The 24,624-nt window shown below is 45.3% G+C and overlaps 1 protein-coding gene across 1 annotated transcript in view; it reads left to right on the forward strand.

Annotated features, from left to right (window-relative positions):
- Frmd4a (FERM domain containing 4A) overlaps window positions 1–24,624 on the forward strand; it is a 194,090-nt gene that overhangs the window by 62,539 nt on the left and 106,927 nt on the right. The window contains exons 4-5 of the mRNA XM_042686012.1: window positions 7,246–7,338; window positions 16,053–16,137. Of these exons, the coding sequence (XP_042541946.1) occupies window positions 7,246–7,338; window positions 16,053–16,137 (178 nt within the window). The remainder of the gene's footprint in view (window positions 1–7,245; window positions 7,339–16,052; window positions 16,138–24,624) is intronic.

Raw genomic sequence — 24,624 nt, forward strand, 5'->3', positions numbered from 1 at the left:
AGTTACTCAACCCAAGGAGTCCATGAATTCTACATGAGGCCCAGTTTGACTTCCCTTTTGAATCAACAAGATTCAAAGGTAACATGTTACCTTGGGCCAAAGAGGAAATCCTGCGTGCTCTGATTTCAGACTCCTCCCGACTGTTGGCCAGAAGTAATCAGTGGCAAGTCGGAGAGCCAGTCTTCTCCCAAGGGAGATGGGTGCATGTCCATGCATGCATGCAGGTCAGGCTTGCACGAGGTTGGCAGAGGAACAAAACTCTCCTGTCACAGTCCAGAGAACTCACAGCCTCTTTCATCACTCCCCCTCCCCTCCCTTCCCCTCCTCCCTCCCCCCGCCCCCAAAGCTGTAGTGCAGATGACAGGAATGCTCCATGACACTCAGCTATTAGTGGAGAAGGGGTTCTCACATAGCTGACCTCTAGCCATAATCCTCCTCATCTGAGCCTCTTCAGTAGCTAGGATTATAGGTGTGAGCCACCCCTCATCTGGCTTTATTTAATGTAGTAACTTTTAATTTTGAAATTGACTTGCAAAGATAGTGGTTTTACCAGCTTCCCCAAATGCCAGCATCTGACGCACCATGTCACATTTATCAAAACGAAGATATTCACGTGGGTGGTAAACTAATTAAAACACAGACTTGAACAGTTTCCTATGAATGCCTTTTTTTCTGTTCCAGGATTCCATTGCATTCCGCCTCCTTTTTTTATTATTTTTTAACTAATTCTGTCCAAATAAAAGGAGATACAGGTGGCCTATTATCTAGCAATAACTCAGTCATGTGATCAAGGTTCAATCAAGGACATCTGGGCCACCTTTAAAACATTCAGTGTTTCAAAGTTAAGTAAGAACATACAATGTTTTGAGCCAAGTAAGAGCCTTCTGTAAATCCCATCTTAAGATACTGATTTACGCAGTTAGAGTCATGGTTCTCAACCCTGACTTCACATTGGAGCACCTAGAATACCATATGAAAAGTTATTGTCCCCTGGGTGCCACTGGCTCATGTCTATAACCCTAGCCATTAAGTTGGCTGAGACTCAGATCACAGTTTGAAGTCAGCCCAGCAAGAAAAGTCCATGAGACTCCATCTCCAAAATAACCAGCAAAAAAGCCAGGCTGAAGGGTTAGCTTAAGTGGTAGAGTGCTAATTCAGCAAGAAAATTAGTGAGCCTGAGGCCTTGAGTTCAAAACCCAGTCAGGGGAGAAAAACAAACAAAAAGCCAATGCCTGGGACTTCCTCCTAGAAGTTCTGATTAAATTGCCCCAGATGTGGCCTAAGAGTTGGGAGTTTTCAAAGCTACCTCAGGTAGTTCCAATGTAGCCAAATTTACAAACTTTGTTCCAGAGAGAAAAAAAGTGTAAGTTTCTTTTGCTCCATTCCTCCAGATCTAAGGAGAGAACTTGACTCCACTATAACCTTGCATTGGAAGGGGAGAAGGGGAAACTTAGAGGGAGGGGTCAGTGATATCAGTGTTTTAGGACCTGCAAGATTGTACACAACTCTAAAGTTCAGGCTTTGTGGAAGTGGTGCTGTAGCTCAAGCGGTAGAGCACTCGCCTTGAGCTGAAGAGCTGAGGGACAGTGCCTAGTCCCAGAGTTCAAGCCCCACAACTGACCAAAAAAAAAAAAAGTATACCAGGCTTTGTGAACCCATGCATACAACTAGCATAGCCAAGGTTTCCATATCTCAGCAGTTAGAAAAAGTCATTTTTATATTTTTCTTTTATTGTTTATCTATTTTTTCTGAAACAAGGTCTCACTGCGTAGCCCAAACTAGATTAAAACGAATGCTGGGATTACAGGCATGAACCACTGTGCCTGACCTACATTTTATTTTTGAAGTCTTCCCATTGCTGTCTTGATTCCAGAGTTTAATTGTTTCTTTAAATTCTTGGCTGGATGAGGTCAGAGGAGCCCACTTGCAAAAGCCATAATTAGAATTTTAGACTTGTCAGTAAACACAACATAGCTCAAACTGGAATAGTGATTGCTGTACTTCACTTAAATTTTAATCTTAATCCCCTGTCAGGTATTTTATGCATTGCTCATTAAATTATAAAGATGAGGGAACTTTAAGATGTATCAAAAAACTTGGCCATTATTACATATTTTAAAAATCAAGTGCAGTTGGAACACATTTTTAGGTCCCAGTTAGGAAGATGAGTAGTTCTTATCATATTATTTCATCCCAGACCCCTTTGAAATTTGTTAAGAGCTTATACTCCTTCTCTTCCACTAAAGTTTATGTACAAGGCTTTTGCTCAAAGTTGTAGAAAGGTCACAGAGACCCAAACACCAGGGTCATCGTCTGAGTGCCCTGAAACTAACCAGGTAAGGATTTTTTTTAGCATCCTGTGTCTTCATTAATTAAATCCCTTGGTTGGTATTCTTTGTGGGCTGAATTGATAGAAATCAGTGAAACTCAAAATGGCCAGGCTTGTTGGAAGCTGATCTATACACTCCCACCAGGAAGGCTGGCTCCTGGGAGTATGTCTTTGTGTCCCTGAGGGACTAGAACTTGGGGGTCATCAGCTGAGGCCCCCCACAAAGGCTCTATTTGATGAGCATTGCCAGCCGCAGGCTTAGCTACCATTTAAAGTACAAAGGCCATGTTCTAATTGTGGTAGGAAGACCCAGCAGCAGCAATCGTGGGAATAGAGTTTATTTAGAAATGGGCTTAGCGTTTCTAGTCATTAACACTTGGCTGGTGGGACAGGAGAACATGAATGGTCCCAACTTCTGCCTCGGTCAGCCCAGCAGGTGAGCTTGATGCATGGCTGACCCCATGTCCCCTCCCTGCACCTCAGGAAAGAGTGCTGCACCATTAGACATCACTGCGAACAGCATCAGCACCTTGTATTTAGTAATCCAAGGAGATCTGGACATATCTCTTCCTGTGTGTAGTGAAGATGAATCAAGGCCAATGGCACCAACCAACGATGAATGGGGATGATCTTGGATTCCTCTTCCATCTTTCTGTCCCAATGCCACACTATTGAGGGAGCTTGAGTCCTCCATAGATGAGCAGAGTGAACTCTTCACGTCGGATTTTTTTTTTTTGGTGGCAATTGTGGGGCTTACTTAGGGCCTAGGTGTTGTCTCCCTAAGCTTCTTTTGCTCGAGGCTAGTGCTCTACCACCTAAACCACAGCTCCACTTCCAGCATTTTTTAGTAGTTTATTAGATATTAGAGTCTCATGGACTTTCCTGCCTGGCTGGCTTTGAACTGCAATCCTCCGATCTCTGCCTCCTGAGTAGCTAGGATTATCGGCGCCCAGCTAGGATCCTTTGTTTCAGACAGAAACAATGTTTACACTTGGTGTCAGCTCCTGAACCTACAAGAATATGAATCTATGGGGCACAATGTAAGGGAATTTATTCTGAGTAAATATGGAATTCACTTCAGATTCACTGCTAACCACTGGAGATCAGAAATAACTGACCTTTGCCCCACCACCCCCCTCCTTGTTGAGTCTATGTTTATAGTTTAGGAAATAATTAATAAAACATAGTGTAGGAGGGGTTATAATAAAAACATGGCCTGAACTGAAGATAACACAGTAGAACAAACAATGCCTCCAGAATGAAAAACTTAAAGCCAGGAATCTCAGTTGGTCTGCAGAGCCTATGATTTAGAAATAGTATCTCCCAGCTACATACCCTGCCTTAGCCATTCTCTGGGATTTGAGGCTAAATCGGGACCCCTGAGCCATTGTTGATGAGCCTGGGCATCATGTGGAATGAAGGACACTAAACAGTTAAACATCTAACATCCGATGATAACCTGTAAGAATTTCACAGCCTTATTTGGCTTTCCCCAAAATAGCCTGGCTACAAGAAAATCCTCCTAGAGGCCCAACATGCAGTCCCCTCTCCTTGAGTCCTGAGAAGAGATTGGTTCAGACAGATGCATCCCACCTGCACCCTCCACTAACCCTCCACAAAGCTCTCCCTGAGGCTGTCTATCGAAGGAACCAACACTTGAACCAAAAAACAAAGCAAAACATAAAAAATCCATTTGTAGTATGTGTCCGAACCCAAAGCAATCTGTTAAATAAATGCATTCAATTTCTGTTGCCCCAAAGCAATTGCACATTTATTACAGACCCAATAGTCTGACCTCCTGCCTCAGTAAACCAAGGAGGCCGCCACTTGCCCAGCTTTAAAGATGGTTATCAGTGAGCACTAATGAAAATGCTTTTGAGTGTCTGTGGGCTAGAGGCCTTTTGTTCTTTTGGCTTGGTGATTGGCAGAGACACTAATGTGCATGGTCAAATGAAAACCATCAATGGCAGCCATGAAACGAAGGAAGGCACCAGGTTCTCTTATTTCCGCTACACACAGGAAATGCTTCTTTGACCTTTGTTCCTCATCTGGGATTTGAGGGAGGCACTTGATGTCAGGATTGAAAAGTGTTACGTAGGATGTGGGGGAAGCTTTGGTTCCAGCGTTAAGAATTGTGGCTTCCTACCTAATAAAATGAGCAAAAAATAAATGAATTTTATTACGTCTTACTACAAGCAGAACCAGTGGCTTCAGAATTCTGGTTTCTGTTTTACTTTTGGCTTTTGCCCAGATACTAGCAGTTACCCCAAGGGACTTGAGAGTCAGTTACTTGTCCCTTTTGTCTCTGCCCTTGAGACTGTCACAGCTCATAAATGGAGGAGTCACTTCCTTCCTCCTGAGCATCCGAGTACTCTGGGCGTGGGCCTTGCCTCTCCATCAGAGCCACACAAGTGTATGTGTCACACCAATCGTCCCAGGACTGAAGTGGAAGGAAGAAATGGGAAGTAAGGAAGGCCATTTCTCCTCAGAAGCTAGCTATTCGAGCTTAGAGCTGTTCTTGCCTCCTTGATCTGATTTCTGGTCATTTTTGTATATTTATTTTTAGCCATTCAATTGCCTAACAAAGATTAAACCAACACACATCCAGGAACAAAGGAATTTCCAGTTAAATGAGTTCATTTGCAGCCAACTTTGGTAGCACACACCCTTATACCCAGCACCCATGAAGCTTAGGCTGGAGGTTTGAGACTCCAGGCCAGCCTTGGCAAGAGCATGAGACCCTGTCTCAATTTATTTGCTGAATTTTTTTTTAATTTTTAATTTTTTTTTTGTCAGTCATGGGGCTTGAACTCTGGGCCTGGGCGCTATCCTTCAGCTCTTCAGCTCAAGGCTAGCACTCTACCATTAGAGCCACAGTGCCACTTCTGGTTTTCTGATAGTTAATTGGAGATGAGACTCGCAGACTTTCCTGCCCAGGCTGGCTTTGAACCACAGTCCTCAGATCTCAGCCTCCTGAGTAGCTAGGATTACAGGTGTGAGCCACTAGCACCCAACTAAAAATGTTATTCTTTAAGGAGGTTTGTTATGGGAGTACAGTGAAGGAATCAACCTACAGATCTGTCCTTTACCAATGTGGTTGGAGGAGAATGGAAGAAGGCAAACCCAACGGGGCGCCTGGGTTCCATCTCAGCAGCTGGCAAACCACTGGGTGTGGTGAGGATTTCTCAAGCCTGGATCATCTTCTGATCTTGAGGCTGTGTGTGTGAAACATTCTGATCTTTGTAATTAAGTATGGAGATGGTGGTGGACGATTGCCTCCTTAGAAGGACACAAGCCTGGGGAGAAGGGACCGGGTCTGTTGCCCTCACTGCTGCTGCTCTTCCAGAGGACGTGGTCAGAGTGTTTATGGGAAAGAAAGAAAGATGGGGAGGAAACCATGAACACAGGGGTGTGATCACCATCATTTTATGGAAGTAAACCTCTATTCCCCGCTGAACTCTCTCCCTGTTAGGCTCCTTCTCCACAACTGAGATTTGAACTTGGAGTCTCATGCTTGCTAAACAGAGGCTCTACCACGTAAGCCACACCCTCCATCCATATATGGTCCTATTTTCCAGATGGCATGTTTGGCCAGAGGCTAGATTATGACCATGATTCCCCTACCTCCACCTTCCAAGTATCTGGGATTATAGACCTGAGCCACCGTTCCTGGCCTTCTCTGGCTGATTTTTAATGAATTATAATGGACATAGAATAAACTGTATGTATTAAAGTGTACGATTTGGTTGGTTTACCAAGATGTCTGCAACCATGAAAGCTGTCATCACAATGAAGGTAATCAACAACCATCACTCCTGAAGTGTCTCCCCACGGCCCCTCCCTGACACCCCCAATATGATTTGTCACTATAGATCAGTTTGTATTTTCTAGAGCTTTACATACTTGAAGTTGTGTAGTATTTATATATATATATATATATATATATATATATATATGAAAATTATTATAAAGGTGAGGTACAGAGGGGTTACAGTTACATGTCAGGTCATATGTACATTTGTTTTGGGACAATGTCGCCCCTTCCCTTGCTCTCTCCCAGTTTTCCCCTTTGTCCCCACCTACAAGTTGTATAGTTCATTTTCAGCATAGTATCTAGTGAGCTGCATTTGTTCACTTTGTCCCTCCATTTCTGTGACCCTTACCCTCCTAAAGACAAATAAATGAACAAGACAAGACAAAAATAAAAAGAATAAAAACCTCATTTCCACTTCCTCTTTTTGTCGACTTCTTTCTCTCAGCATATTTTTCAATTCACCCGAGCCGGCAGCACATTTTCTTTAGTACTGCATAGTATTCTACTGGGTGACTCTATCATGATTTGTCTATCTAGTTGTCTACTGGTCAATGTTGGGATGGTTCTGAATGTGGGCTATTCCAGTGTCTAAGAAATGTCTGGGAAGTGACTGCCAAGAGTCTAGGAACATGGTCATTACAGCATTGTGGAATAAATCCTTTCCAGGGGAGGAGGGGAACATGGGAGAGTAGAATGGCTCAGCCATATGCAAGTGTCAACTTCATGTTCGAAGGAACTGGGATTCAAGACTTAACCCAGGTACTTCCGGTAGGGGTTTTTGAAGAGTGTGAATGTGTCCTTAATTTGCATTGAGGCCTCTGGGAGAAGCAGCGGCCAGCCAGCCTCGAGTGGTGGGAAGGGGGTTCATGGAATCAGGAATCTAGCAAACAGGCAGTGGGCGGAGCTCCCGCCCACACACCAGGTGGTGCCTCTCCTGCCCACGCTGTCCCTGGGTAGTTCTCTTGTACCTCTCTAAACAGACAGCAGCCAGGCAAAGGTGCCCAGGTAGCTGCCATCTAGCATGTTCTGTCCACATGCACCCCTGTCCCAAAACAGTGCAGCAAACCCACCACCTTGACCCACTTGTCACTCTTCTCCTCAGGGGACACTTCAACTGGCTTCAGCTAGACCGGAGGGTGCTGGAACATGATTTCCCCAAGAAGTCGGGACCCGTGGTGTTGTACTTTTGTGTCAGGTATGTGCATGTGGGCTCACACTTAACCGCTCTCTCTCTCTCTCTCTCTCTCTCTCTCTCTCTCTCTCTCTCTCTCTCTCTCTCTCTCTCTCTGTCTCGCTTTCTCTGTCTGTCTCTCGCTCTCTCTCGGCTATGAATGAGCCAAAGGCTGGGGAGAACAAGTGTATCTTGGTTTCTGCTAAAGGAGAGTGTGTGCAAGACATGGCAGAGAGAGAGAGATGTGAGCTCACCATACTTGTCCCTGTGGGAGCTGTGAACACAAGAGGCAGGAGTATGTCATGTGTGCAGGGATGAGTGTGCAAGGTGTGTGTGAGATGTCTGTGTAGGGAACATGTCGGGATGTATGCTCTGACACATATCTTTGTACTGTTTTTGTGTGTGTGGCAGCACGAGGATTTGAACTCAAGTCCTTGCACTTGCCCTGAGGGTCCTCGACCACATCAACCATGACCCAGCCCTTGTTTGCATGCTCCCACTAGGGTCCATGTGTGACATGAAGATTAAAAACTTCACACGTGTTTTGGGGTTACTCTGGGGGAGGCTGAGGGAATGGTGGGAAAGGACCATACAGCTCAAACTAAACTGAGTTTCCCACCATAGCACACATCCCGGGAAATTCTGGGATGCTTTTCTTGGTGTCATGTGAAGTGCTGTAGCGGAAGTCTGGATTTCCATCATAAATGCCACTCGAGTATGTTGGAATGTAGGAGTTTGATTCCAGACAGGATGGTGTGACCGCAGATCCCAGGTTGATCCAGCCTTGTGTAATAGAGACCAGGGCAGTTCTTGTCCGCTCATCCATTCCGACAGCTTCAGTTCATCAGTGTTTGCCAGGGAGCCATTATGTGTCACATCATTTCCAGACAGTCTCCTGAAGCCGACCCCAGGACTTACCCACTGCCAAAGTCCAACTCATGGCAGAATCAGAGTCCCCAGGTCAGGATCTCTGAGCGCCCTGTCTGTGAAGCCACCCCGCTTGCTTGCTCTTCCTAGAACTTTGGCTCTAACTCCTGCAGAAGCATTCTACGGTTGTCATCATCATCTCCCTTTGATGATGGTGCTGGGGATCGAACCCAGAGCCTTGAGCATGCCACCACTGATCACAGCCACAAGGGGACATTTCCACTCGCACCCGACACATAGACTCCGCTCCTCAAAAATGTTAGAATCTTTTAAGTTCCCGAGCAGACACACATGCCATGTACAACTCATTCTCCCTGAAGAGCAGAGTGAAGACTGCAATCCAGGCACAGCCTGCCTGAGTCCACAAGACAGTCTGTAAAGTCTGACCTCAAGGGTCCATTGAACAGGCTGGAGTGTCTCTCTCTCCCTCTGCTGAGGGATAAAGTGTAAGCTTCGTGCTGAATGCCATCTTGATTTGCTTAGCAGCTTGGAAGGTAACAGAGCTAGGCCCAGCCATTTTCATTGGTGATAGGGACCTTGCAATGGCAAGTTCTCTTTAATGGCATCTCAGTTTCTCAGATGAAGGGCAAAGAAACCTGAGAAAGCAAAGATTAATGTTTGCAAGAAGAGAAGTAGGCAGGAATGGGCAAGAACAGAGTGGAAGGGAAGCAGTTCATTTACCTGTAATCCCTGTAAAGGATTGACACCACCTACCCCGCCCTTCTTCCAAGGGCTGGTTCTCCTTCTCTGAGATCTGATTGGTTGTGCTGAGAATCAGTAAGGCTTAACACAATTCCTGACATTCTGCATGCCTTATGGGTTTTTGTTGTTGTTGTTTTTTCTCTCTTGTTTGTGCTGGTACTAGGGCTTGAAGTCAGGGCCTAACATAGTCCCTTAACATTTTCACTCAAGGCTAGCACTCTACCACTTCAAGCCACAGCTCCACTTTTGGCTTTTTGTGGTTAATTGGAAATCAGAGTCTCATAGACTTTCCTTGCCCAGGCTGGTTTTGACCCTCAGTCGTCAGATCTCAGCCTCCTGAGTAGCTAGGATTACAGGCATGAGCCACAGGCGCCCAGATTTCTGTTGTTTTTATTTGTTTAATAGTTATTCTAATGATGCTTTGAGTTTCCAATCTATAGGCAAAGTTTCCCTACAAGAGGATCAAATACCAGTATCTTCCAATACTGGTAAGCTGACCCCCAAGTCCTACCCTCTCTCCCTGTACAAAGCCAAATACACCACAAGTTCAATCTGCCAACCTTCACAGCAGAGGAAATTGTTAGGAAAACACAGGCTACAAGCTCTTTTAGAGGGCACTGGGTCAACATAGCCCAGCAGTGATCAATGAGCACTTTTCTCTAGGAGACAATTCTACGGGAAACCAACCTAGGAACACAATTTAAAAAAAAAAATGGCTCAAGACCGATTAAATACACAAGTGTAACTCCAAGCTGCCTGCTGGTATGCTTTGTATTATGGGATTCAAACCTAACCTCCCGCCTAGGGCTAGTCCCCAATACAGTCACAACTGCCTACAAAATCCCATTACTTTTTTTTTTTGAGAAACAGCTTTTTAAAAAAAGGCAGCTTTAAAACATACAGGAGGCTGTGCAGGCAGACTACTGGAGTGTTGGTGGTGGGAAGATTATGGCTAAGAGACAAAGATAGCAAGACCCCATCTCAAAAATATGAACAAGGCTCACTAGTGGCTCATACACCTTTAATCCTAGCTACTCAGGAGACTGAGATCTGCAGATCAAAGTTCAACTCCTCCCAGTACAGTTTAAGAAAAAAAAAGTAGGATCAGGTGGGATTTTCTCCAAACCTGTTTCATCCCTTCCCACTCTGTTAGTGGGGGTCTTACTAGGTAGCCCAGGCTAGCTTTGAACTCATCATGATTATCTTCACTCAGCATCCTGGATGCTTGGATTACAGGTCCTCCAGTGACCTTTCTGAACCAAAGCACACTGAGCTCTTAGCAGCATAGTGAGCCATCCTGTCCTTCCCACGCGTGAACTCCGATGCCTCTGGCCCTGGTTACCTCAGTCAGTGTTGAAAAACCTCTCATTTCAAGTATGGAGTCCATAGACCCTGCTAAGGCCTGAGTGTACAATGCAGGTAGAACCCAATGACATCGTTGCTGTTCTACCAGGCTCCTGACATCACACTCCTCCTCCAATGGCAACTCACTGTCTCTAAGATACCTCCCCCACTGCGCAACACCCCTCAGAAGGTGGGCATCAACCTGGGCTTCCTCTGCTCTGCCGCACCCAGGCCCTCCTCTCCTCCTCTCCCCTGCCATACCTCTTCTACCAGCCCCAGCTCTCTGAGCACCTCCCTCTGCCCTCATCCAGGCCTTCCTCAACCTGTCCCAGACTTGAAATCTCCTTGGTCGTCTCAGCCCCTTGCTTTGACCTCTTTCAGTCTCTACTGGAGGAGACCCCTGAGCATCCTTCTAGAGTTCATCCGATCCTGGATCAGGATTCTTTCTGGCTTCCCATTTTCCTTCATATAGCCTTAGCCTGTCCTCTGATGCCTGATTTCTACCTTCTGGGCCATTCTCGCCTCTCCCCACGCCCTCACACCCAGCAGTATGTGCTTGAGAGGCTTTTTACCTCAAGCTATTACCCTGCTTGAAATTTGAGGACAATGACTCTCATATTGTTTACCTCCCCCCAAAAATAATAAATAGGGCAAGAAAAAATAGAGAGAGAAAATAGAGCTAGTTACCAAAGCAAACCTTTTTTTTTCTTTTTTGGCAGTACTGGGATTTGACCTGAAGGTGTTCTCCCACTTGAATCATGCCTCCAGCCTTTTTTTTGCTTTAGTTTCTTTTCAGATCTCATTTATTCCCTAGGCCAGCCTGGACTACAATCTTCCTATTTACATTTTCTGTGTAGCTGGGTGGGGTGGCAGGCATGCCACCATACCCAGCTATGGTTTGAGATAGGACCTGGAGAACTGTTTGCCTAGGATGGCCCTGAACCATGATCCTCCAGATCCTCCCACATAGTTGGGATTATAGGCATGAACCAGTGTGCCAGGTGAGTACATTACGTGTTTGAGGGGACGACTTTATACTCAAGACTATTCTTTGTGTTGAACTCTTCAGCATCCCTTTAACCCTGGCAGCTTACTCTGCTTTTAGGAAAATAAACAGATTAGCTTTGTCTCTTCAAACGTTGAGTTTCACAAATAAACAAATGGGAGTGAACAACAGGAAAGAGACCGCATGGAGATGCCAGGAGGCTCTTCGCTGGAGGAAGATTCTCCAGGCAAATCTGAGTCCGTGGACTCTGCTGACAGAGACACAGATGCTACTTCCGCTTTCTCCCAAGAACAATGGCGGCATAGGTCTGAAATGAAGTGCCTGCTAACCAAAACTTATCAGAGTTTAGTGAAGACTTCAGAGCCTCCAAGACACCAAGCATCCAAGATGTGTGGCCACAGAAAGTCACAGCTTATCATTGTCATTATTGCTGCTCTGTTGGGCCACCAACAATCAGCCATTCCAAATGTGACATTTGTGTTCATCACAAAATGAAGTCAGTGGCCCATGTAATTAACACTTGCTGTAAATACACAGTGAGTCTCAACTGCCCGCGGGTGGCTGCAGAGAGAGGCACAGGAGCCGGCCGGAGGGGACCTGGCTGATGTCATTTGGCTGGACGGAGTTCAGTCTGTTGCAGTTGGAAGCTTCCTTGAATTAAAGAAGGGGCTGAGACTGCCCACTGTGGTTTAATGCACTCAAACATGTGAATACGGAGCATGCGCTCTTCTAGGGCTAGCACAGGTGTAACATGGCTCCTGGGATTCAAGGAGCATCACGGCGGAGTTTGTTCTAGAAGGTGCTCCCTTCAAATCCGGAAGACAACTGCAAACCAAGTGCAGGTGACGCACTCATGCCTGTAATTCTAGCTACTTGGGAGGCTGAGATCTGAGGATTGTGTTTCAATGCCAGCCTGGGCAGGAAAGTCCACGGGACTCCTATCTCTAGTTATCCACCAAAAAGCCACAAGTGGAGCTGTGGCTCAAGTGGTAGCATACTAGCTTTGAGTGAAAAAGTTGCCTAGGCCCTAAGTTCAAGCCCTAGGACCAGCACACACACAAAAAGCCTTCAACTCAGCATTGTATAAGATTCCTTTAGTGTGTAGGTATCATGGGGTGGGCAGATGAAGAGGTGTCCACTGTGGGGAAGAGTTCATTCACCATTACCAAGAGGAGGGGGCCCATGACTACTATACCCTGTTGGCAGGGCCTTGCTGTAAAGCACCCAGAGAAGCGAGCCCAAGTCTTGTCTGTGGTCTCTGCTTGGAGGACCAGTGAGACAGGTATGCAGGTGGAGGAATGGATGGTTTTGTCATGCTCAAGGCTGCAGGACTGCCCCTTGGGTCTGGTCTGTATCCTGTAACCTGCCGGTTGGAGGCATCTCTCTGGATTGGTTGGCTGCCTGCCTATGAGAATCCTGTTTAATGATGAGGAGCTTGCTACCTCTAGGAATTGGCCAACCTGGGAGCATTGCCCCCTCCTGGGCCAGCAAGACCTTCTTTCATTTCCCTGGGTCTTCCAGGAGACCCAGAATGTTCTTTGTGAGCCTGGTATTTGGGGAAACCCACCCCTCCCGATATGGGCAGTTAAGGAAATGCAACAGCGCCACCTACTGCTCAAAGAGATGGTGGACGAGGCACCTGTGAAAGCCGAATTTTCTTTTTTTTTTTTTTTTAAATAAAGACAGTCTCCACTTTGCACGGAAGTCATCAGCACATGCCATCTCCCCATAAGTCTCTTCAGCCTGATGCCGGCTCAGGATGTGAATGGAGTTGTCTTCGGGCTGTTTTTCTCCAGGCATTTTTACCTTGGCAGTTCCCTGGCATGGATGCAAAGTTTAGAATAAGCTAAGTGTCCAAGGTTATGAACAAAACATATGACAGGCCCGGAGCACCTGGGGTTTTCCAGGCCGTTGTCTTGGTGACGAAGGCTAACAGGAAACCCTCTTTCCAGTTTCTGTCACGAGCAGGGGATTTTTTTCGTCCCAATAAAAGCTTGTTATTTTTACCACCTTCCCTATCCCTCATGCCAGACAACAGAAATGGTATTTCTGCCAACTTTACCACCTCATTTGAATTTTCCTTTATTAGAGAATTGCAAGGAAAAGCGGAAGGTTGTATTTTCTTAAAATACTATTTGAGAGAAGATTGGGGTTGAGGATTGGGAGGGCAGGGTACACAAATTGCCTTTATTCCCTAATTCTCAAAAACTCAAAGGCCAGGCACCAAGACTCACATCTGTAATCCTAGCAACTCAGGAAGCTGAGATCTGAGGATTACGGTTTGAAGCCAGCCTATGCAGGAAAGTCTGTGAGACTCTTATCTCTAATAAACTACTCAGAAAAAGCCAGAAGTAGTGCTGTGGATCAAGTGGTAGAGCGCAGTAGCTTTGAGCAAAAGAAGCCCAGGTCCAGCTTTCAAGCCTCAAGCCTGGCTAAACACACACACATAAGCAAATGAGATAAAGATATTCATAATTAGACTATTTCAGACTCTACAGATTTAGACTCAAGTTTATTATTACAGTAAGGTTTCCATCAGGGGTCCCTCTGAGGGCATGCTCTTACTTTAGTATTGGGATACATATAGGCTTGCCAATAGTTGTCTATTTTCTGTGTTGCTGGAAAGAGAAAGTAACAGTGGCTCATGGCTGGCTGGCTACAGACTGCATATCAAGAATCTTATGATATCTTATGAATCATTTATTTGTCCTCCTCCCTCCTTACTATCTTGATCTGAAAGGAAGGAATGGAGAAAAGTTGACAAGTATCAAGCATTTAATTCGGCTGGGAGGTCCAAAATGAGTGAATTGTTCCTGGCCTACCAGGAGCTGGTCACTCACAGGAAGGCAGCCTGGTAGTAATTAAGAATGGCAGACAAATTAGGTGTTTGCTGGTGACTCACACCTGTAATCCTAGCTATTCAGGAGGCTGAAGTCTGAGGATTGTGGTTCAAAGCCAGCCAGCCCTGGGCAGCCATATCTGAGAGCCTCTTCCATTATTAATCAGTGAAGAGCTAGAATAGAGCTATGGCTCAAGTAGTAGAGTGATGGCCTTGAGTGGAAAAGTCAAGAGAGAATCTGAGGTCTTGAGTTCAAGCCCCAGTACCACCACAGAAAATAAACAGATGGAGAGCCATTGATTGAGAGTCCACTTCCCTTTTTTAAAAAAATTGTTGTTATAAAGGTGATATATCGAGTGGTTACAATTACATAGATCAAGTAAGGAGTACACTTCTTTTTGGAACAGTGTTACCCTTTCCCTCTCTGTCTTACAGTTCCTCCCTCCCATCCCCACCCACAAGTAAAGTTCGTTTTCAACATAGCGTCTAGTGAGTGTCACTGCTGCGTTGGTTCACCCTTTGTCCCTCCATTTCTGTGCTTCCCCCTTACCCTCCCAAAGACACATCAATGAACAAACAGGACAACAAGAAAACAAGGGGAAATCCTCGTTTCCATTTCCTGGAGTTCATTTTGATAAATACGATTTGATATGATGAGATGTGCCTTCTGGTATAGTTGGAGACTGTAGGAGTCATCCTGAGACACAGTCAGCCAACCCTCAATCCGTGGCTCTGATTTCCTCCCTGAGGAACACTGTGCAAAAGGAACATTTGACTTCCTTCCTTCACCTTCTCCTCCTGCCCTCGTGTCTATCCAGCTTCCAAAAGCCAAGTAGCTAGTCTGATCTACTTTCAGCATGAGATCTCCCATGACCAGTGCCCCCCCTCCATAACATTTCAGACACATCCTATCCAGCTTCCTCCCTCGGGTCACTGGTCCACAGAACAAGCACATTGTCTGAGTAAAGGCTTTCTTCAACTCTGAAGGCATCCGTGCAGAAAGGCACATTTAATGTACACTTAAATAATGTCAGCATGTTTCCTTGAAAAAAAATTCACATGTTCCATCTGGATAGGAATTCAGATCTTATTTGGCTTAACTAATGCGTGAAGATTACAATGTTAAGAACACTTGGCCACAGCTCTCGGGATGCGCTCAAATCTCAAATCTCCTCTCGGTTCGCCACCCTCAGGAAAGCCCATGGGAAGTGTCTCAAGGAGAAATGCCACTCCTCCCATCCCTCCTGTTCATGAAGAAATTATCTTTATTTATTTTTTAAATAAGTCTAACTTGCCAGAGAGCCAGGGCTCCCACCTGTAATCCTAGCCAGGAGGCTGAGATCTGAGGATTGCAGTTGGAATCCAGCCAAGCAGACAAATCTGAGAAACTCTTCCAATTAAGCAGCAACAAGGTAGAAATGGATGTGTGGCGAAACTGGCAGAGCACCAGCCTTGAGAAAAAGAAAAAGTGAGAGGCCCTGAGTTCAAGCTCTAGTACGCGCGTGCATACACACACACACACACACACACACACACACACACACACACACACACACACACACACACACACACAATGCTTAGGATGAAAAAGTCATGTATGAATCCACGCATTGTGAAAGATTAGGAAACAGATGAGGAGAAAGAAAGGTTGACTTAGTACTCCAGGTAGATAGTAGGCCCCGGTCCTTGTCAATCAGGGATCCCTCAGACATGGTGAACTTACCCTGCTGTATAGAAACGTATGAGACAAACTTCCTCCTTAAAAGGAAGCAGAGGCAAGTTTCTGGCTGGTGTCTTTCTCACTCATGTAGCACGGGGAGATCAAGTTCCCACCACAAAGCCTCAGCTGGAGAGAACCCTTGGCCTCTGCTCCGCTGCACCTCGTGGCTCATGTGTACGTGTGTGTGTTTCCTCTTGCAGGTTCTACATCGAAAGCATTTCCTACCTGAAGGACAATGCCACCATCGAGCTGTTCTTCCTGAACGCCAAGTCCTGCATCTATAAGGTACGAGCGTCCCCCTTCCTGGACACTTTCCTATCAAAACCTGGAAGTGGCACTGGAAGCTGGAGATGCCATGTTGCTTCCATTAACATGGTTTAAGAACTTCACGGGGCCGGGGCAGTGGGGGGGGGGGAGAGGGGGGGAATCAGCTAAACAATGTCAGAGCTTTGTAGAGAGGTGTTTCTTAGCTGCATGCCAGTGCTAGAGGTTTCTGTCAGCTGAGACGGTGGGGAATGTGGATGGGTATGACAAATACACTAGTCAGTGGGGAACCTGGATGAATATGATAAGAGTACTCATCAACTTAGACTGGTATGAATGAACTTTGAAAGTATGAATGAACTGTGTGTGTGTGTGTATATATGTGTGTGTGTGTGTGTGTGTGTGTGTATTTGCCGTGTGCACATGAGCCACAGCTCCACTTCCTGCTTTTTGGGTGCAGCCCTGGGAACTTCAAAGCCAAGAAACCCATGGGTGGGCTGGGAACCACTGGATGTATTCCGAGATCTTGTGGCCTGTACTGCTTTTGTATTTAATTAAAGTCAGGCTTGAGGGTTACAACGACTCATCCAACTTGATCCACAGAGTTAGAGTAGTGATATGCCCTCGCTTTCCCCTTGGGAAGTACTTCAGCACACACACATATCACAGAATAATTCTACCAAGAGCAAAGGCTCCTGCCACATCAAGCTCAGTCTCCAGAAGCACCTTGATGGTGGCAATGACTGGGCTAAGATCACACCATACTCGTTTTGATTTCTGTTAGATGGAGGAAAGGACACCCTCTGTAGTTCAGGGTTCTTGGAAACTCTTTTCTCTCCCTAATCCCCCACTGTCTTTATTAGACAGTGGAACTAGGCTGGATACCCATGGCTCATGTCTGTAGTCTTAGCTACTACTCAGGAGGCCCAGGCAGGGAGGATTGTGGTACAGAGCCAGTCTAGGCAGGAGGATTGAGAAGTCTTTGTCCAGTTAAACAGCTAAACGCCTGAATGGAGGCATGGTGCAAGTGGTAGAGCACCAGCCAACTGAGTAAGAGAAACAAGTATGAGGCCCTCATTTCAAACCAAGGTGCCAGAAAGAAAGACAAAGCATGAGAGACGGAAGAGGAGGAAGAAGGAAGAGGAGAAGAAGGGTGGGGGGAAGAAGAGGAAGAGGATGGTGGGAAGTAGAGGAGGAAGTTGGTGGGAAGAGGAAGAGGAGAAGAAAGAAGAGGAGGAGGAAGAGGAATGTTCACTTTCAAAGTGAAGCAATAAAAGGTGAGGTGTCCACTAGGTGGCAGACGTGAGCTAAAGTAAAAATCACCAAACGCATGCAATCACTCTCCAGTCTGACAACACCTGGGTAAAGGCACAGGAAACAGTTTCTCCCTTGGAGTAAGTAGTTCATTCTCCACCCACCCCCGCTCCCCACTCCCAGTTGCAAAAGCTAAGCTAGAGCTGAATATCATGAATGCCAAGGACTCAGGAATTTATGGAAATTTTCAAAAAACAGAAAAGGAGACTAAATCCTCAGAAATGAATGTTACAGATTTCCCAAGTGAAGGTCATCTGGTTGGATGCCTTTGGAGCCAGCCCCATTTAAAGCCCAAATGCCCACAGCCTCAACCCACCTGGTGATCAGGGAGTGGGGACCGTTCTAGAACCTTCTCTACTTCCTCAAAGTCTCTCCTTCAGCTTGATTAGGCAAGTGAGCACAGATGACCAATGATGGCTTCCCTGGAAATGTAGGTAGGATACAAGAACATGAGAGACCACTCATCTCCCTCAGTAGTCCCTAGTTTGAATACACTGACAGTTTACAAAGAACCTTGGGTGTCTACTCCTTGTCCTGAGCCTCCTGTCTTCTGAGAGATGTAGAGTGGGAATTAACAAGAACTTTGCAGGAGGAGCTGGTATTGAGAAGAACAGATGTATCTGAACCGGCAGGACCCTGGCTCCAGTCAGAAACACAGATAATAAGGGCCATGGAGCTGGCTGACTGGTTGGCTTTTGCTGGGACAGATTGGGTTTCCCTCTCAGCAATGCCACTTGGGGAATGGACTAAATGGGACCCCCTTCCCCTTCACACTATCTCTAAGCTCTTGATCCTCTGCCTAAGTGAGAGCATTCCAAGACCTACTCCCACGTGCTCTGGAAGACAAGAGACCAACATAGGACACCCGGCGCTGTTAGCCACTTGGATCCAGACCTGCATTGCATCTCTTGGCTATGATTTTTTTCCCATGCCACTCACATGGTCTCCTAGCACTATAGAAGTGCTGGAGAGCCCAGAAGGCAGGGCATCTGATAACCTAATCACCTTGCTGTGCTGCTCACCTGGGCTTTGGTTTCCTCAGCAATTTGACACCAGCTACCTCCTTGTTTCCTGGGGACATTCCTACAGAAGCTAAGCTGTTGAGGGAAGGCAAACTGCTTAGCCCTGTCAATGTGAAGAATGAATTTCATTCATATTTTATTTATTTTTGCCAGTCCTGGGGCTTGAAGTCAGGGCCTGGGCACTGTCCTTGAGCTTCTTTTGCTCAAGGCTAGTACTCTCTACCACTTGAGCCAGTGACACTTCCAGCTTTATGTGGTACTGAGGAATGGCACCCAGGGCTTCATGCATGCTAGGCAAGCACTCTACCACTAAGCCACATTCCCAGCTCTTACTCACATTTTTAAAGAATTAGATCTATATTTGGTCAGGGGCTGAGGTGCAGAATCTAGCATGTGCCAGGCTCTGTCTTCAACACCACCAGAATTGTTTGTATTATGTTTCCCAAAGATTTATGTGATGTAGTTTGAAAGTCAAATGGTTCTAAAGGGCTGATTATAAAAATATGTCTACCTCTTCAACCATTTTTAGCCGCCTTTTCCAGGATGTGTCTCTACATTTCTAAATAAATAGCACTGCTATTCCTAGATTTGTCCATTTTAGACTTAATGAAATCATTTATTCATTTACTGTAGGGCCAAGCTTTCCTTGAAAAGAGTTCCAAGTGCTGTGATTACAGGCATGCATAACCACATCCCACTTTTTTTTTAATGGATGAGGATTAAGGTGTCTTATACAAGCACCCATACTTTCCCTTTTCCTTATTTTCTCTGTAGGTGGTAACAGCACTGGCTTAAAGCCACAGTCATCAGCATGACATGATTATGACTAATCCATGTAGTTTCTGCCCTTGTGATTCCTTTCTTAAGACAACCAGTTGTTTGACCTGAAGGGAATGAATGCTTTGCTTTTAATTGCTTCGTTTCTATGTATCCTTTGCTTTTGCTTTTTTTTTTTTCCTTCTTCCTCCCATAGCTCCTGCAGATTCGCAGATGGATTCTCAAGTTTCTTCCTAAGGCAAAGATGATTCCTGGTTCTCTCTCTGGCTTTTCTTTGGGGCTTTGCTGCGTTTCATTTTCCTCTTAGCATTCTCCGACTTTCTGATCTAGCCTGAACTTGGTTTCTTCTGCAGCTCTAACGCGGGAGACCCCTTCCTTACCTGGGTCTCTCTGTGCTGTGTTGGGTCCCCTGTCTCCTGTGTTGTTTTTGTTTGCTTGTTTTGCTGCTGTTGTGCTTCTTATTGTTTGTTTTACACCATTGTCTCGCTGGAGAATGTCCTCCAGTAATCCCTGGCCATCATGTACATGTGGAAAGCAGAATGTCTGGGGCCTTTGCATATCTGAAAATGTCTTTATCCTTCTGACTTCATGTTGGATGGATAGTTAGGACATAGAGATGTAGAATGGAGATTTCTCTCAGAATACCAAGTGTTGTTCTGGAAACGTCTACCACCCTGGAACTCCAAACCCTGGGATCTGTTAGGATCTCCTCTTGATTCCTCTTGATCTGAAATGTCAGGAGAGTCCTTGGGGTGATTAGTGATGCTGAGTATTTGCTGGGCAATCCTACTCTAGCTCTGTGGGGTTCTTTGGGAACTGTCACCAAGGCTTGAACACCAAACCTCATGTTCTCACTCGCCTTGCTTGCTAATAGCTGCCACACTATTATTGAGCCACCTGGCAGTCTCCAGACTTTTCTGCCTAGGTGGACTTTGAGCCTCAATCCTCCAGGTCTCAGCCACCTGAGTAGCTAAGATTACAGGTGTGAGCTACTGGTGCCTGGATCCAAACAGTGGATTTAACGGATCAGTTTGAGAAGCCTAGGTACCAGGGACTTGCCTGGGTTGTTTTTTGTTTTGTTTTTGCACATCCCCAAGTTGGGGGCCTAAATGTATTCAGTAAAGAGCAGATCACGATGGAAGAAAAAGCTTAGAAATCCTTGTACTTTGTATTCCTTGCTGAGCTATCTGCGTTGGACTGAAGCTTCGCAGTTATTGAGTCTAAGCAATTAGACTCAATACTGGGCCACAGTGGACAGAGAGGTCTATAAATCGCTATCAGTCTTGTCATTCAAAGAAAAGGTCTTTATTGGAAATCTTCAAAGAGCTCTGCTAATGAACAGATGATGTCATTGTATCTGTAGGTGGCAGAAACAAAGCCCAGAATCCTATCCCCACACGACAGGGACAGCAACATGTAAGCCTGGTCGTTCTCATCTCTTTGATTTGTGTAGACGCCGCATGTGTTGTGGGGGAGACAGCAGGAAAAACAAAAGGAAGGACAGGGAGGGACCCTTCCAGCTTTCTAGGCACTCGCTCACACGGCCCTGTCATCGGGCTGTGTGCAACAACCTGCAGGAGAAGCCCCAGTGTCAGCCAGGCACAGCCATGGCTCAGTGTGAATGGTATGCATGTACTCATGTGCATCATGTGACACGCATGAAGTGACTTGCCAACCTGGCAGAGGGCTGAGGAAGGAGATTGTGTAAGCTCGAAGCAGTCCTGGCCTGTGCCACAGCCCTGTGGGCCCTGCCTACCCCAAGCATCTCCGTGTAGAATTCTGTGCTGTCCAGTGAGACAAAGATTGCAAGTGCAGCCTGACCCGCTGTGATGGTATGCACCGCTTGAGTCAGGCCTCTGAAGAGAAACGGAAGCAATAAAAAAAATATGTATAGATCCATAGGAAGGCATTTCTCATGCAGGGCTGTTTGTGGTAGAAGTCCACGCTGTGGGATCCATGCCCAGAGGCCTAGGAACCAGAGGAGCAACCTTGTAAAGCTCAACCCACAGGCAGAAGATGGGATGAGAGGCTCCAGCTCAGAAAAGATGAGCCTGAGGCTGGTGGTTCATACTTATAAAACTAGCTACTGGGGAGGCTGAGATCTGAGGATTGTAGTTCAAAGCCAGCTCGGGTAGACAAAGCTAAAATACTCTTACTGCAATTAACCAGCAAAAGCTGGAAGTGGAGCTGTGGCCCAAGTGGTAGAGACACCAATCTTGAACACAAAAGCTCAGGGACAGCGCACAAGCCCTGAGTTCAAGACTCAGTACCAGGGTGTGCGCACATGCATAAACACATATACACACACACCTCCTCCTCCTCTCCTCCTCTGCTTCCTCCTCTTCTTCGTCCATCCATCCATTCCTCCCCACATAGGTATAGATCTTTCCATTTTAGCAGATGCCTCAAATCATGAACTACACTCTATGCTCACACTTAAAAGGGCTGTTTTCTGATGGGAAGTTTGGAGCAGCACAGATGTAAACCTCCCAGTCATGTTAACCATTAGCCTACACTGACCATTAGCTGCAAGGTAGGTGTAAATGTTTGACAGGAAAGCACACACACACACCAAGTCTGCTAAGGAGACCCGGGAGCTCATTAGGAAGCTGCACAGTGGGAAAGGAAACGGACCCTGTTAAGTAGAAATGAGCCATTGTGGAAGCCCTGGACTGCATTTCTGTGTGATCATTTGTGCACTTTTCAATGATTTACATTCTGATGGGACCTGGTAATCCCACTGGTGTAATTCCAAACATTCCTCTACATGCCCTGCATGGAAGGTCTATATCAATTACAGAGCCATAAAACTCTTCCATCCTGTTAAACATAAAGAGTTATTGTCCTCCATTCTTCCTTATTCTGGGTCATTCTCTTAGGCTGTGTTTCTGACATGGTTCAGTAAAACGTTAGTTCCATCTTTGAAATGCTGAGGCCTAGAAGACCTCCAGGATATTCTTTCTTCAGAAGATAGAGATATAATTGCTTAATGCTTTGTCTTGAATTATTGGGGACAATTTAGGACTCATTGAGAATAATTAGAAAATTCAAAATCAGTTTGGTTTTTAGTTCAAGTCATCATTGAAAGTAACTCTTTTAAAAAATGGTAAAGAAACACATGAGGAAATGCTCAACATCCCTGGCCATAAAGGAAATAAAAATCAAACCAACGCTGAGATTCCATCTCCCTCCAGTCAGATTGACCAGGATCGTGAATTTTTACAACAAATGTTGGGGATGTGGTGGAAGGGGAACCCTCTTACACTGTTGGCGGGATTGTAAACTCATACAGCCTCTTTGGACAACAATCTGGAGGTTCTTCAAAAGACTAGACATAGATCTTTTCTACGACCCAGCCATACCACTCCTGGGCATCTGCCCAGAACATCACAAGCCAGGATGCAGCAGACACTTGTACATCCGTGTTCACTGCTATACTCTTCACAATAGCAAACCTATGGAAACAGCCCAAATGGCCTATTGTAGATGAGTGGATCCAAAAAATGGGTATCTATATATAATGGAAGTTTACATAACCATTAGAAGGAAGACTATTGTGTCATTCACAGGGAATTAGATGGACCTAGAACAAATCATGTTACGTGAGATAAGCCAAGCTCAGAGAGACAATTGACATGTTTTCTCTCATATGAAGAAGCTAGATCTAAAATTCACATGATAAATTGTACAGGACTCTAGGCATTCATACACACTCTACAGACCAAAGGAGAATACTCTTAGGAGAGGAACACAAAAGTGCAATGTCTACGTGCATATGATTATATACAATAGTATTTGTCAAAATAAACTCCAGAAAATGGAAACATGAGGGTTTTTTGTTGCTGTTTTTGTTTTCTTTTCTTTTGTCCTGTTCATTTATCTGTCTTTGGGAGGGAACTGGAGGGACAAAGTGAACAAATACAGCAGTGCTACTCACTAGACACTCTGTTGAAAATGAACTATACAACTTGCCGGTGGGATACAAAGGAAAAACTGGGAAAGACCAAGGGAAGAAATACATAAAATGCAAAAAGAAATACACTCTTTACCTGACTTATGTAACTATAACTCCTCTGTCCATCACCTTTATGACAAAAAATTCTAAAATTTAACAAAAAAGATAGGAAAAATAATAATAAAAATAGCCAGGGTGCCAGTGGCACACACCGGTGATGCTAACTACTCAGGAGGCTGAGATCTGAGAATCGCAGCAGTTCAAAGCTAGCCAGAGCAGGAAATTCCCTGAGACTTTTATCTCCAATAAACTACTCAAAAAAGCCGGAAGTGGCACTGTGGCTCAAAGTGGTAGAGTGGTTACCTGAGCAAAAAGAAGCTCAGGGACAGCGCCCAGACCCAGAGTTCAAGCCCCAGGACTGATAGAAAATTAATAAATAATAAAGTAACTCTTTTAAGCAAAGGTCAATTATAGGTATTGTTCTGAGAATTATATTGGTTGAGACTGAGTCCTTGGGAGATGATTTCTAGCTCCATAGCTGCTCTTAAGGCATGACTTTCTGTTCTTGAGGCTGGGCTAGCTGGTCTCTAAGTCTTTCCAACTCTTTCTTCAGCTCTTATCTAGCTACTCACTACAGGACCTAGAGATAATAGGGAAAGAACCCTGAAGGACATTTCTACTTTGACATGGAAATACAGTTGTCAGCTCCTTGATTTCTTATCACATGCTAATGGACTAGAGATTTCATTCTGTCTTTAACATATGAGCTCTATATATCAGAACAGCATCATTCACTTAAAACTCATCTTGGGTGCTGGTGGCTCATGCCTATAATCCTAGCTACTCAGGAGGCTGAGATATGAGGATCAAGGTTTGAAGCCAGCCCAGGCAGGAAAGTCCATGAGACTCTTAGTATCTCCAATTAACCACCAAAAAAAGCTAAAATGGAAGCTGTGGCTCAAGTGGTAGAGCACTAGCCTTGACACAGAGGCTTAGGGACTGTGTCCAAGCCCAGTGTTCAAGGACTAGGACCAGGGGGAAAAAAGCTTATTAAGAAGGTAGATCATGTTAATTAATGCACAAGCACACTCAGTTAGGAGACAGTGGGCATGTCTGTTACCTTGACTGTGGTAATGATACCATAGCATCTGTGTCCATACTCATGAAGTTTTATGAGTTAATCACATGTAGTTTTTTGATAAGTGTAAAGCTATTCAAAAAATTAGGAAGTACAATCTTATATCGCTTAATGAGAAATGTGTCACCCTTTTCTAAAAACATCATAGTGTTTAATTATGCAATCTCATGGGACTCCCAGTACAAATGTGACCTGCCCTATGTGAAAGCTTCCTTTTTTTGGTCGATCGTGGGGCTTGAACTCTGGGCTTGGGTGCTGTCCCTGCACTCTTCAGCACAAGGCGAGTGCTCTACTGCTTGAGC

This window comes from Dipodomys spectabilis, unplaced genomic scaffold (assembly GCF_019054845.1).
Source record: "Dipodomys spectabilis isolate Male_0828 unplaced genomic scaffold, ASM1905484v1 ptg000096l, whole genome shotgun sequence".
NCBI classification, from domain to species: domain Eukaryota; kingdom Metazoa; phylum Chordata; class Mammalia; order Rodentia; family Heteromyidae; genus Dipodomys; species Dipodomys spectabilis.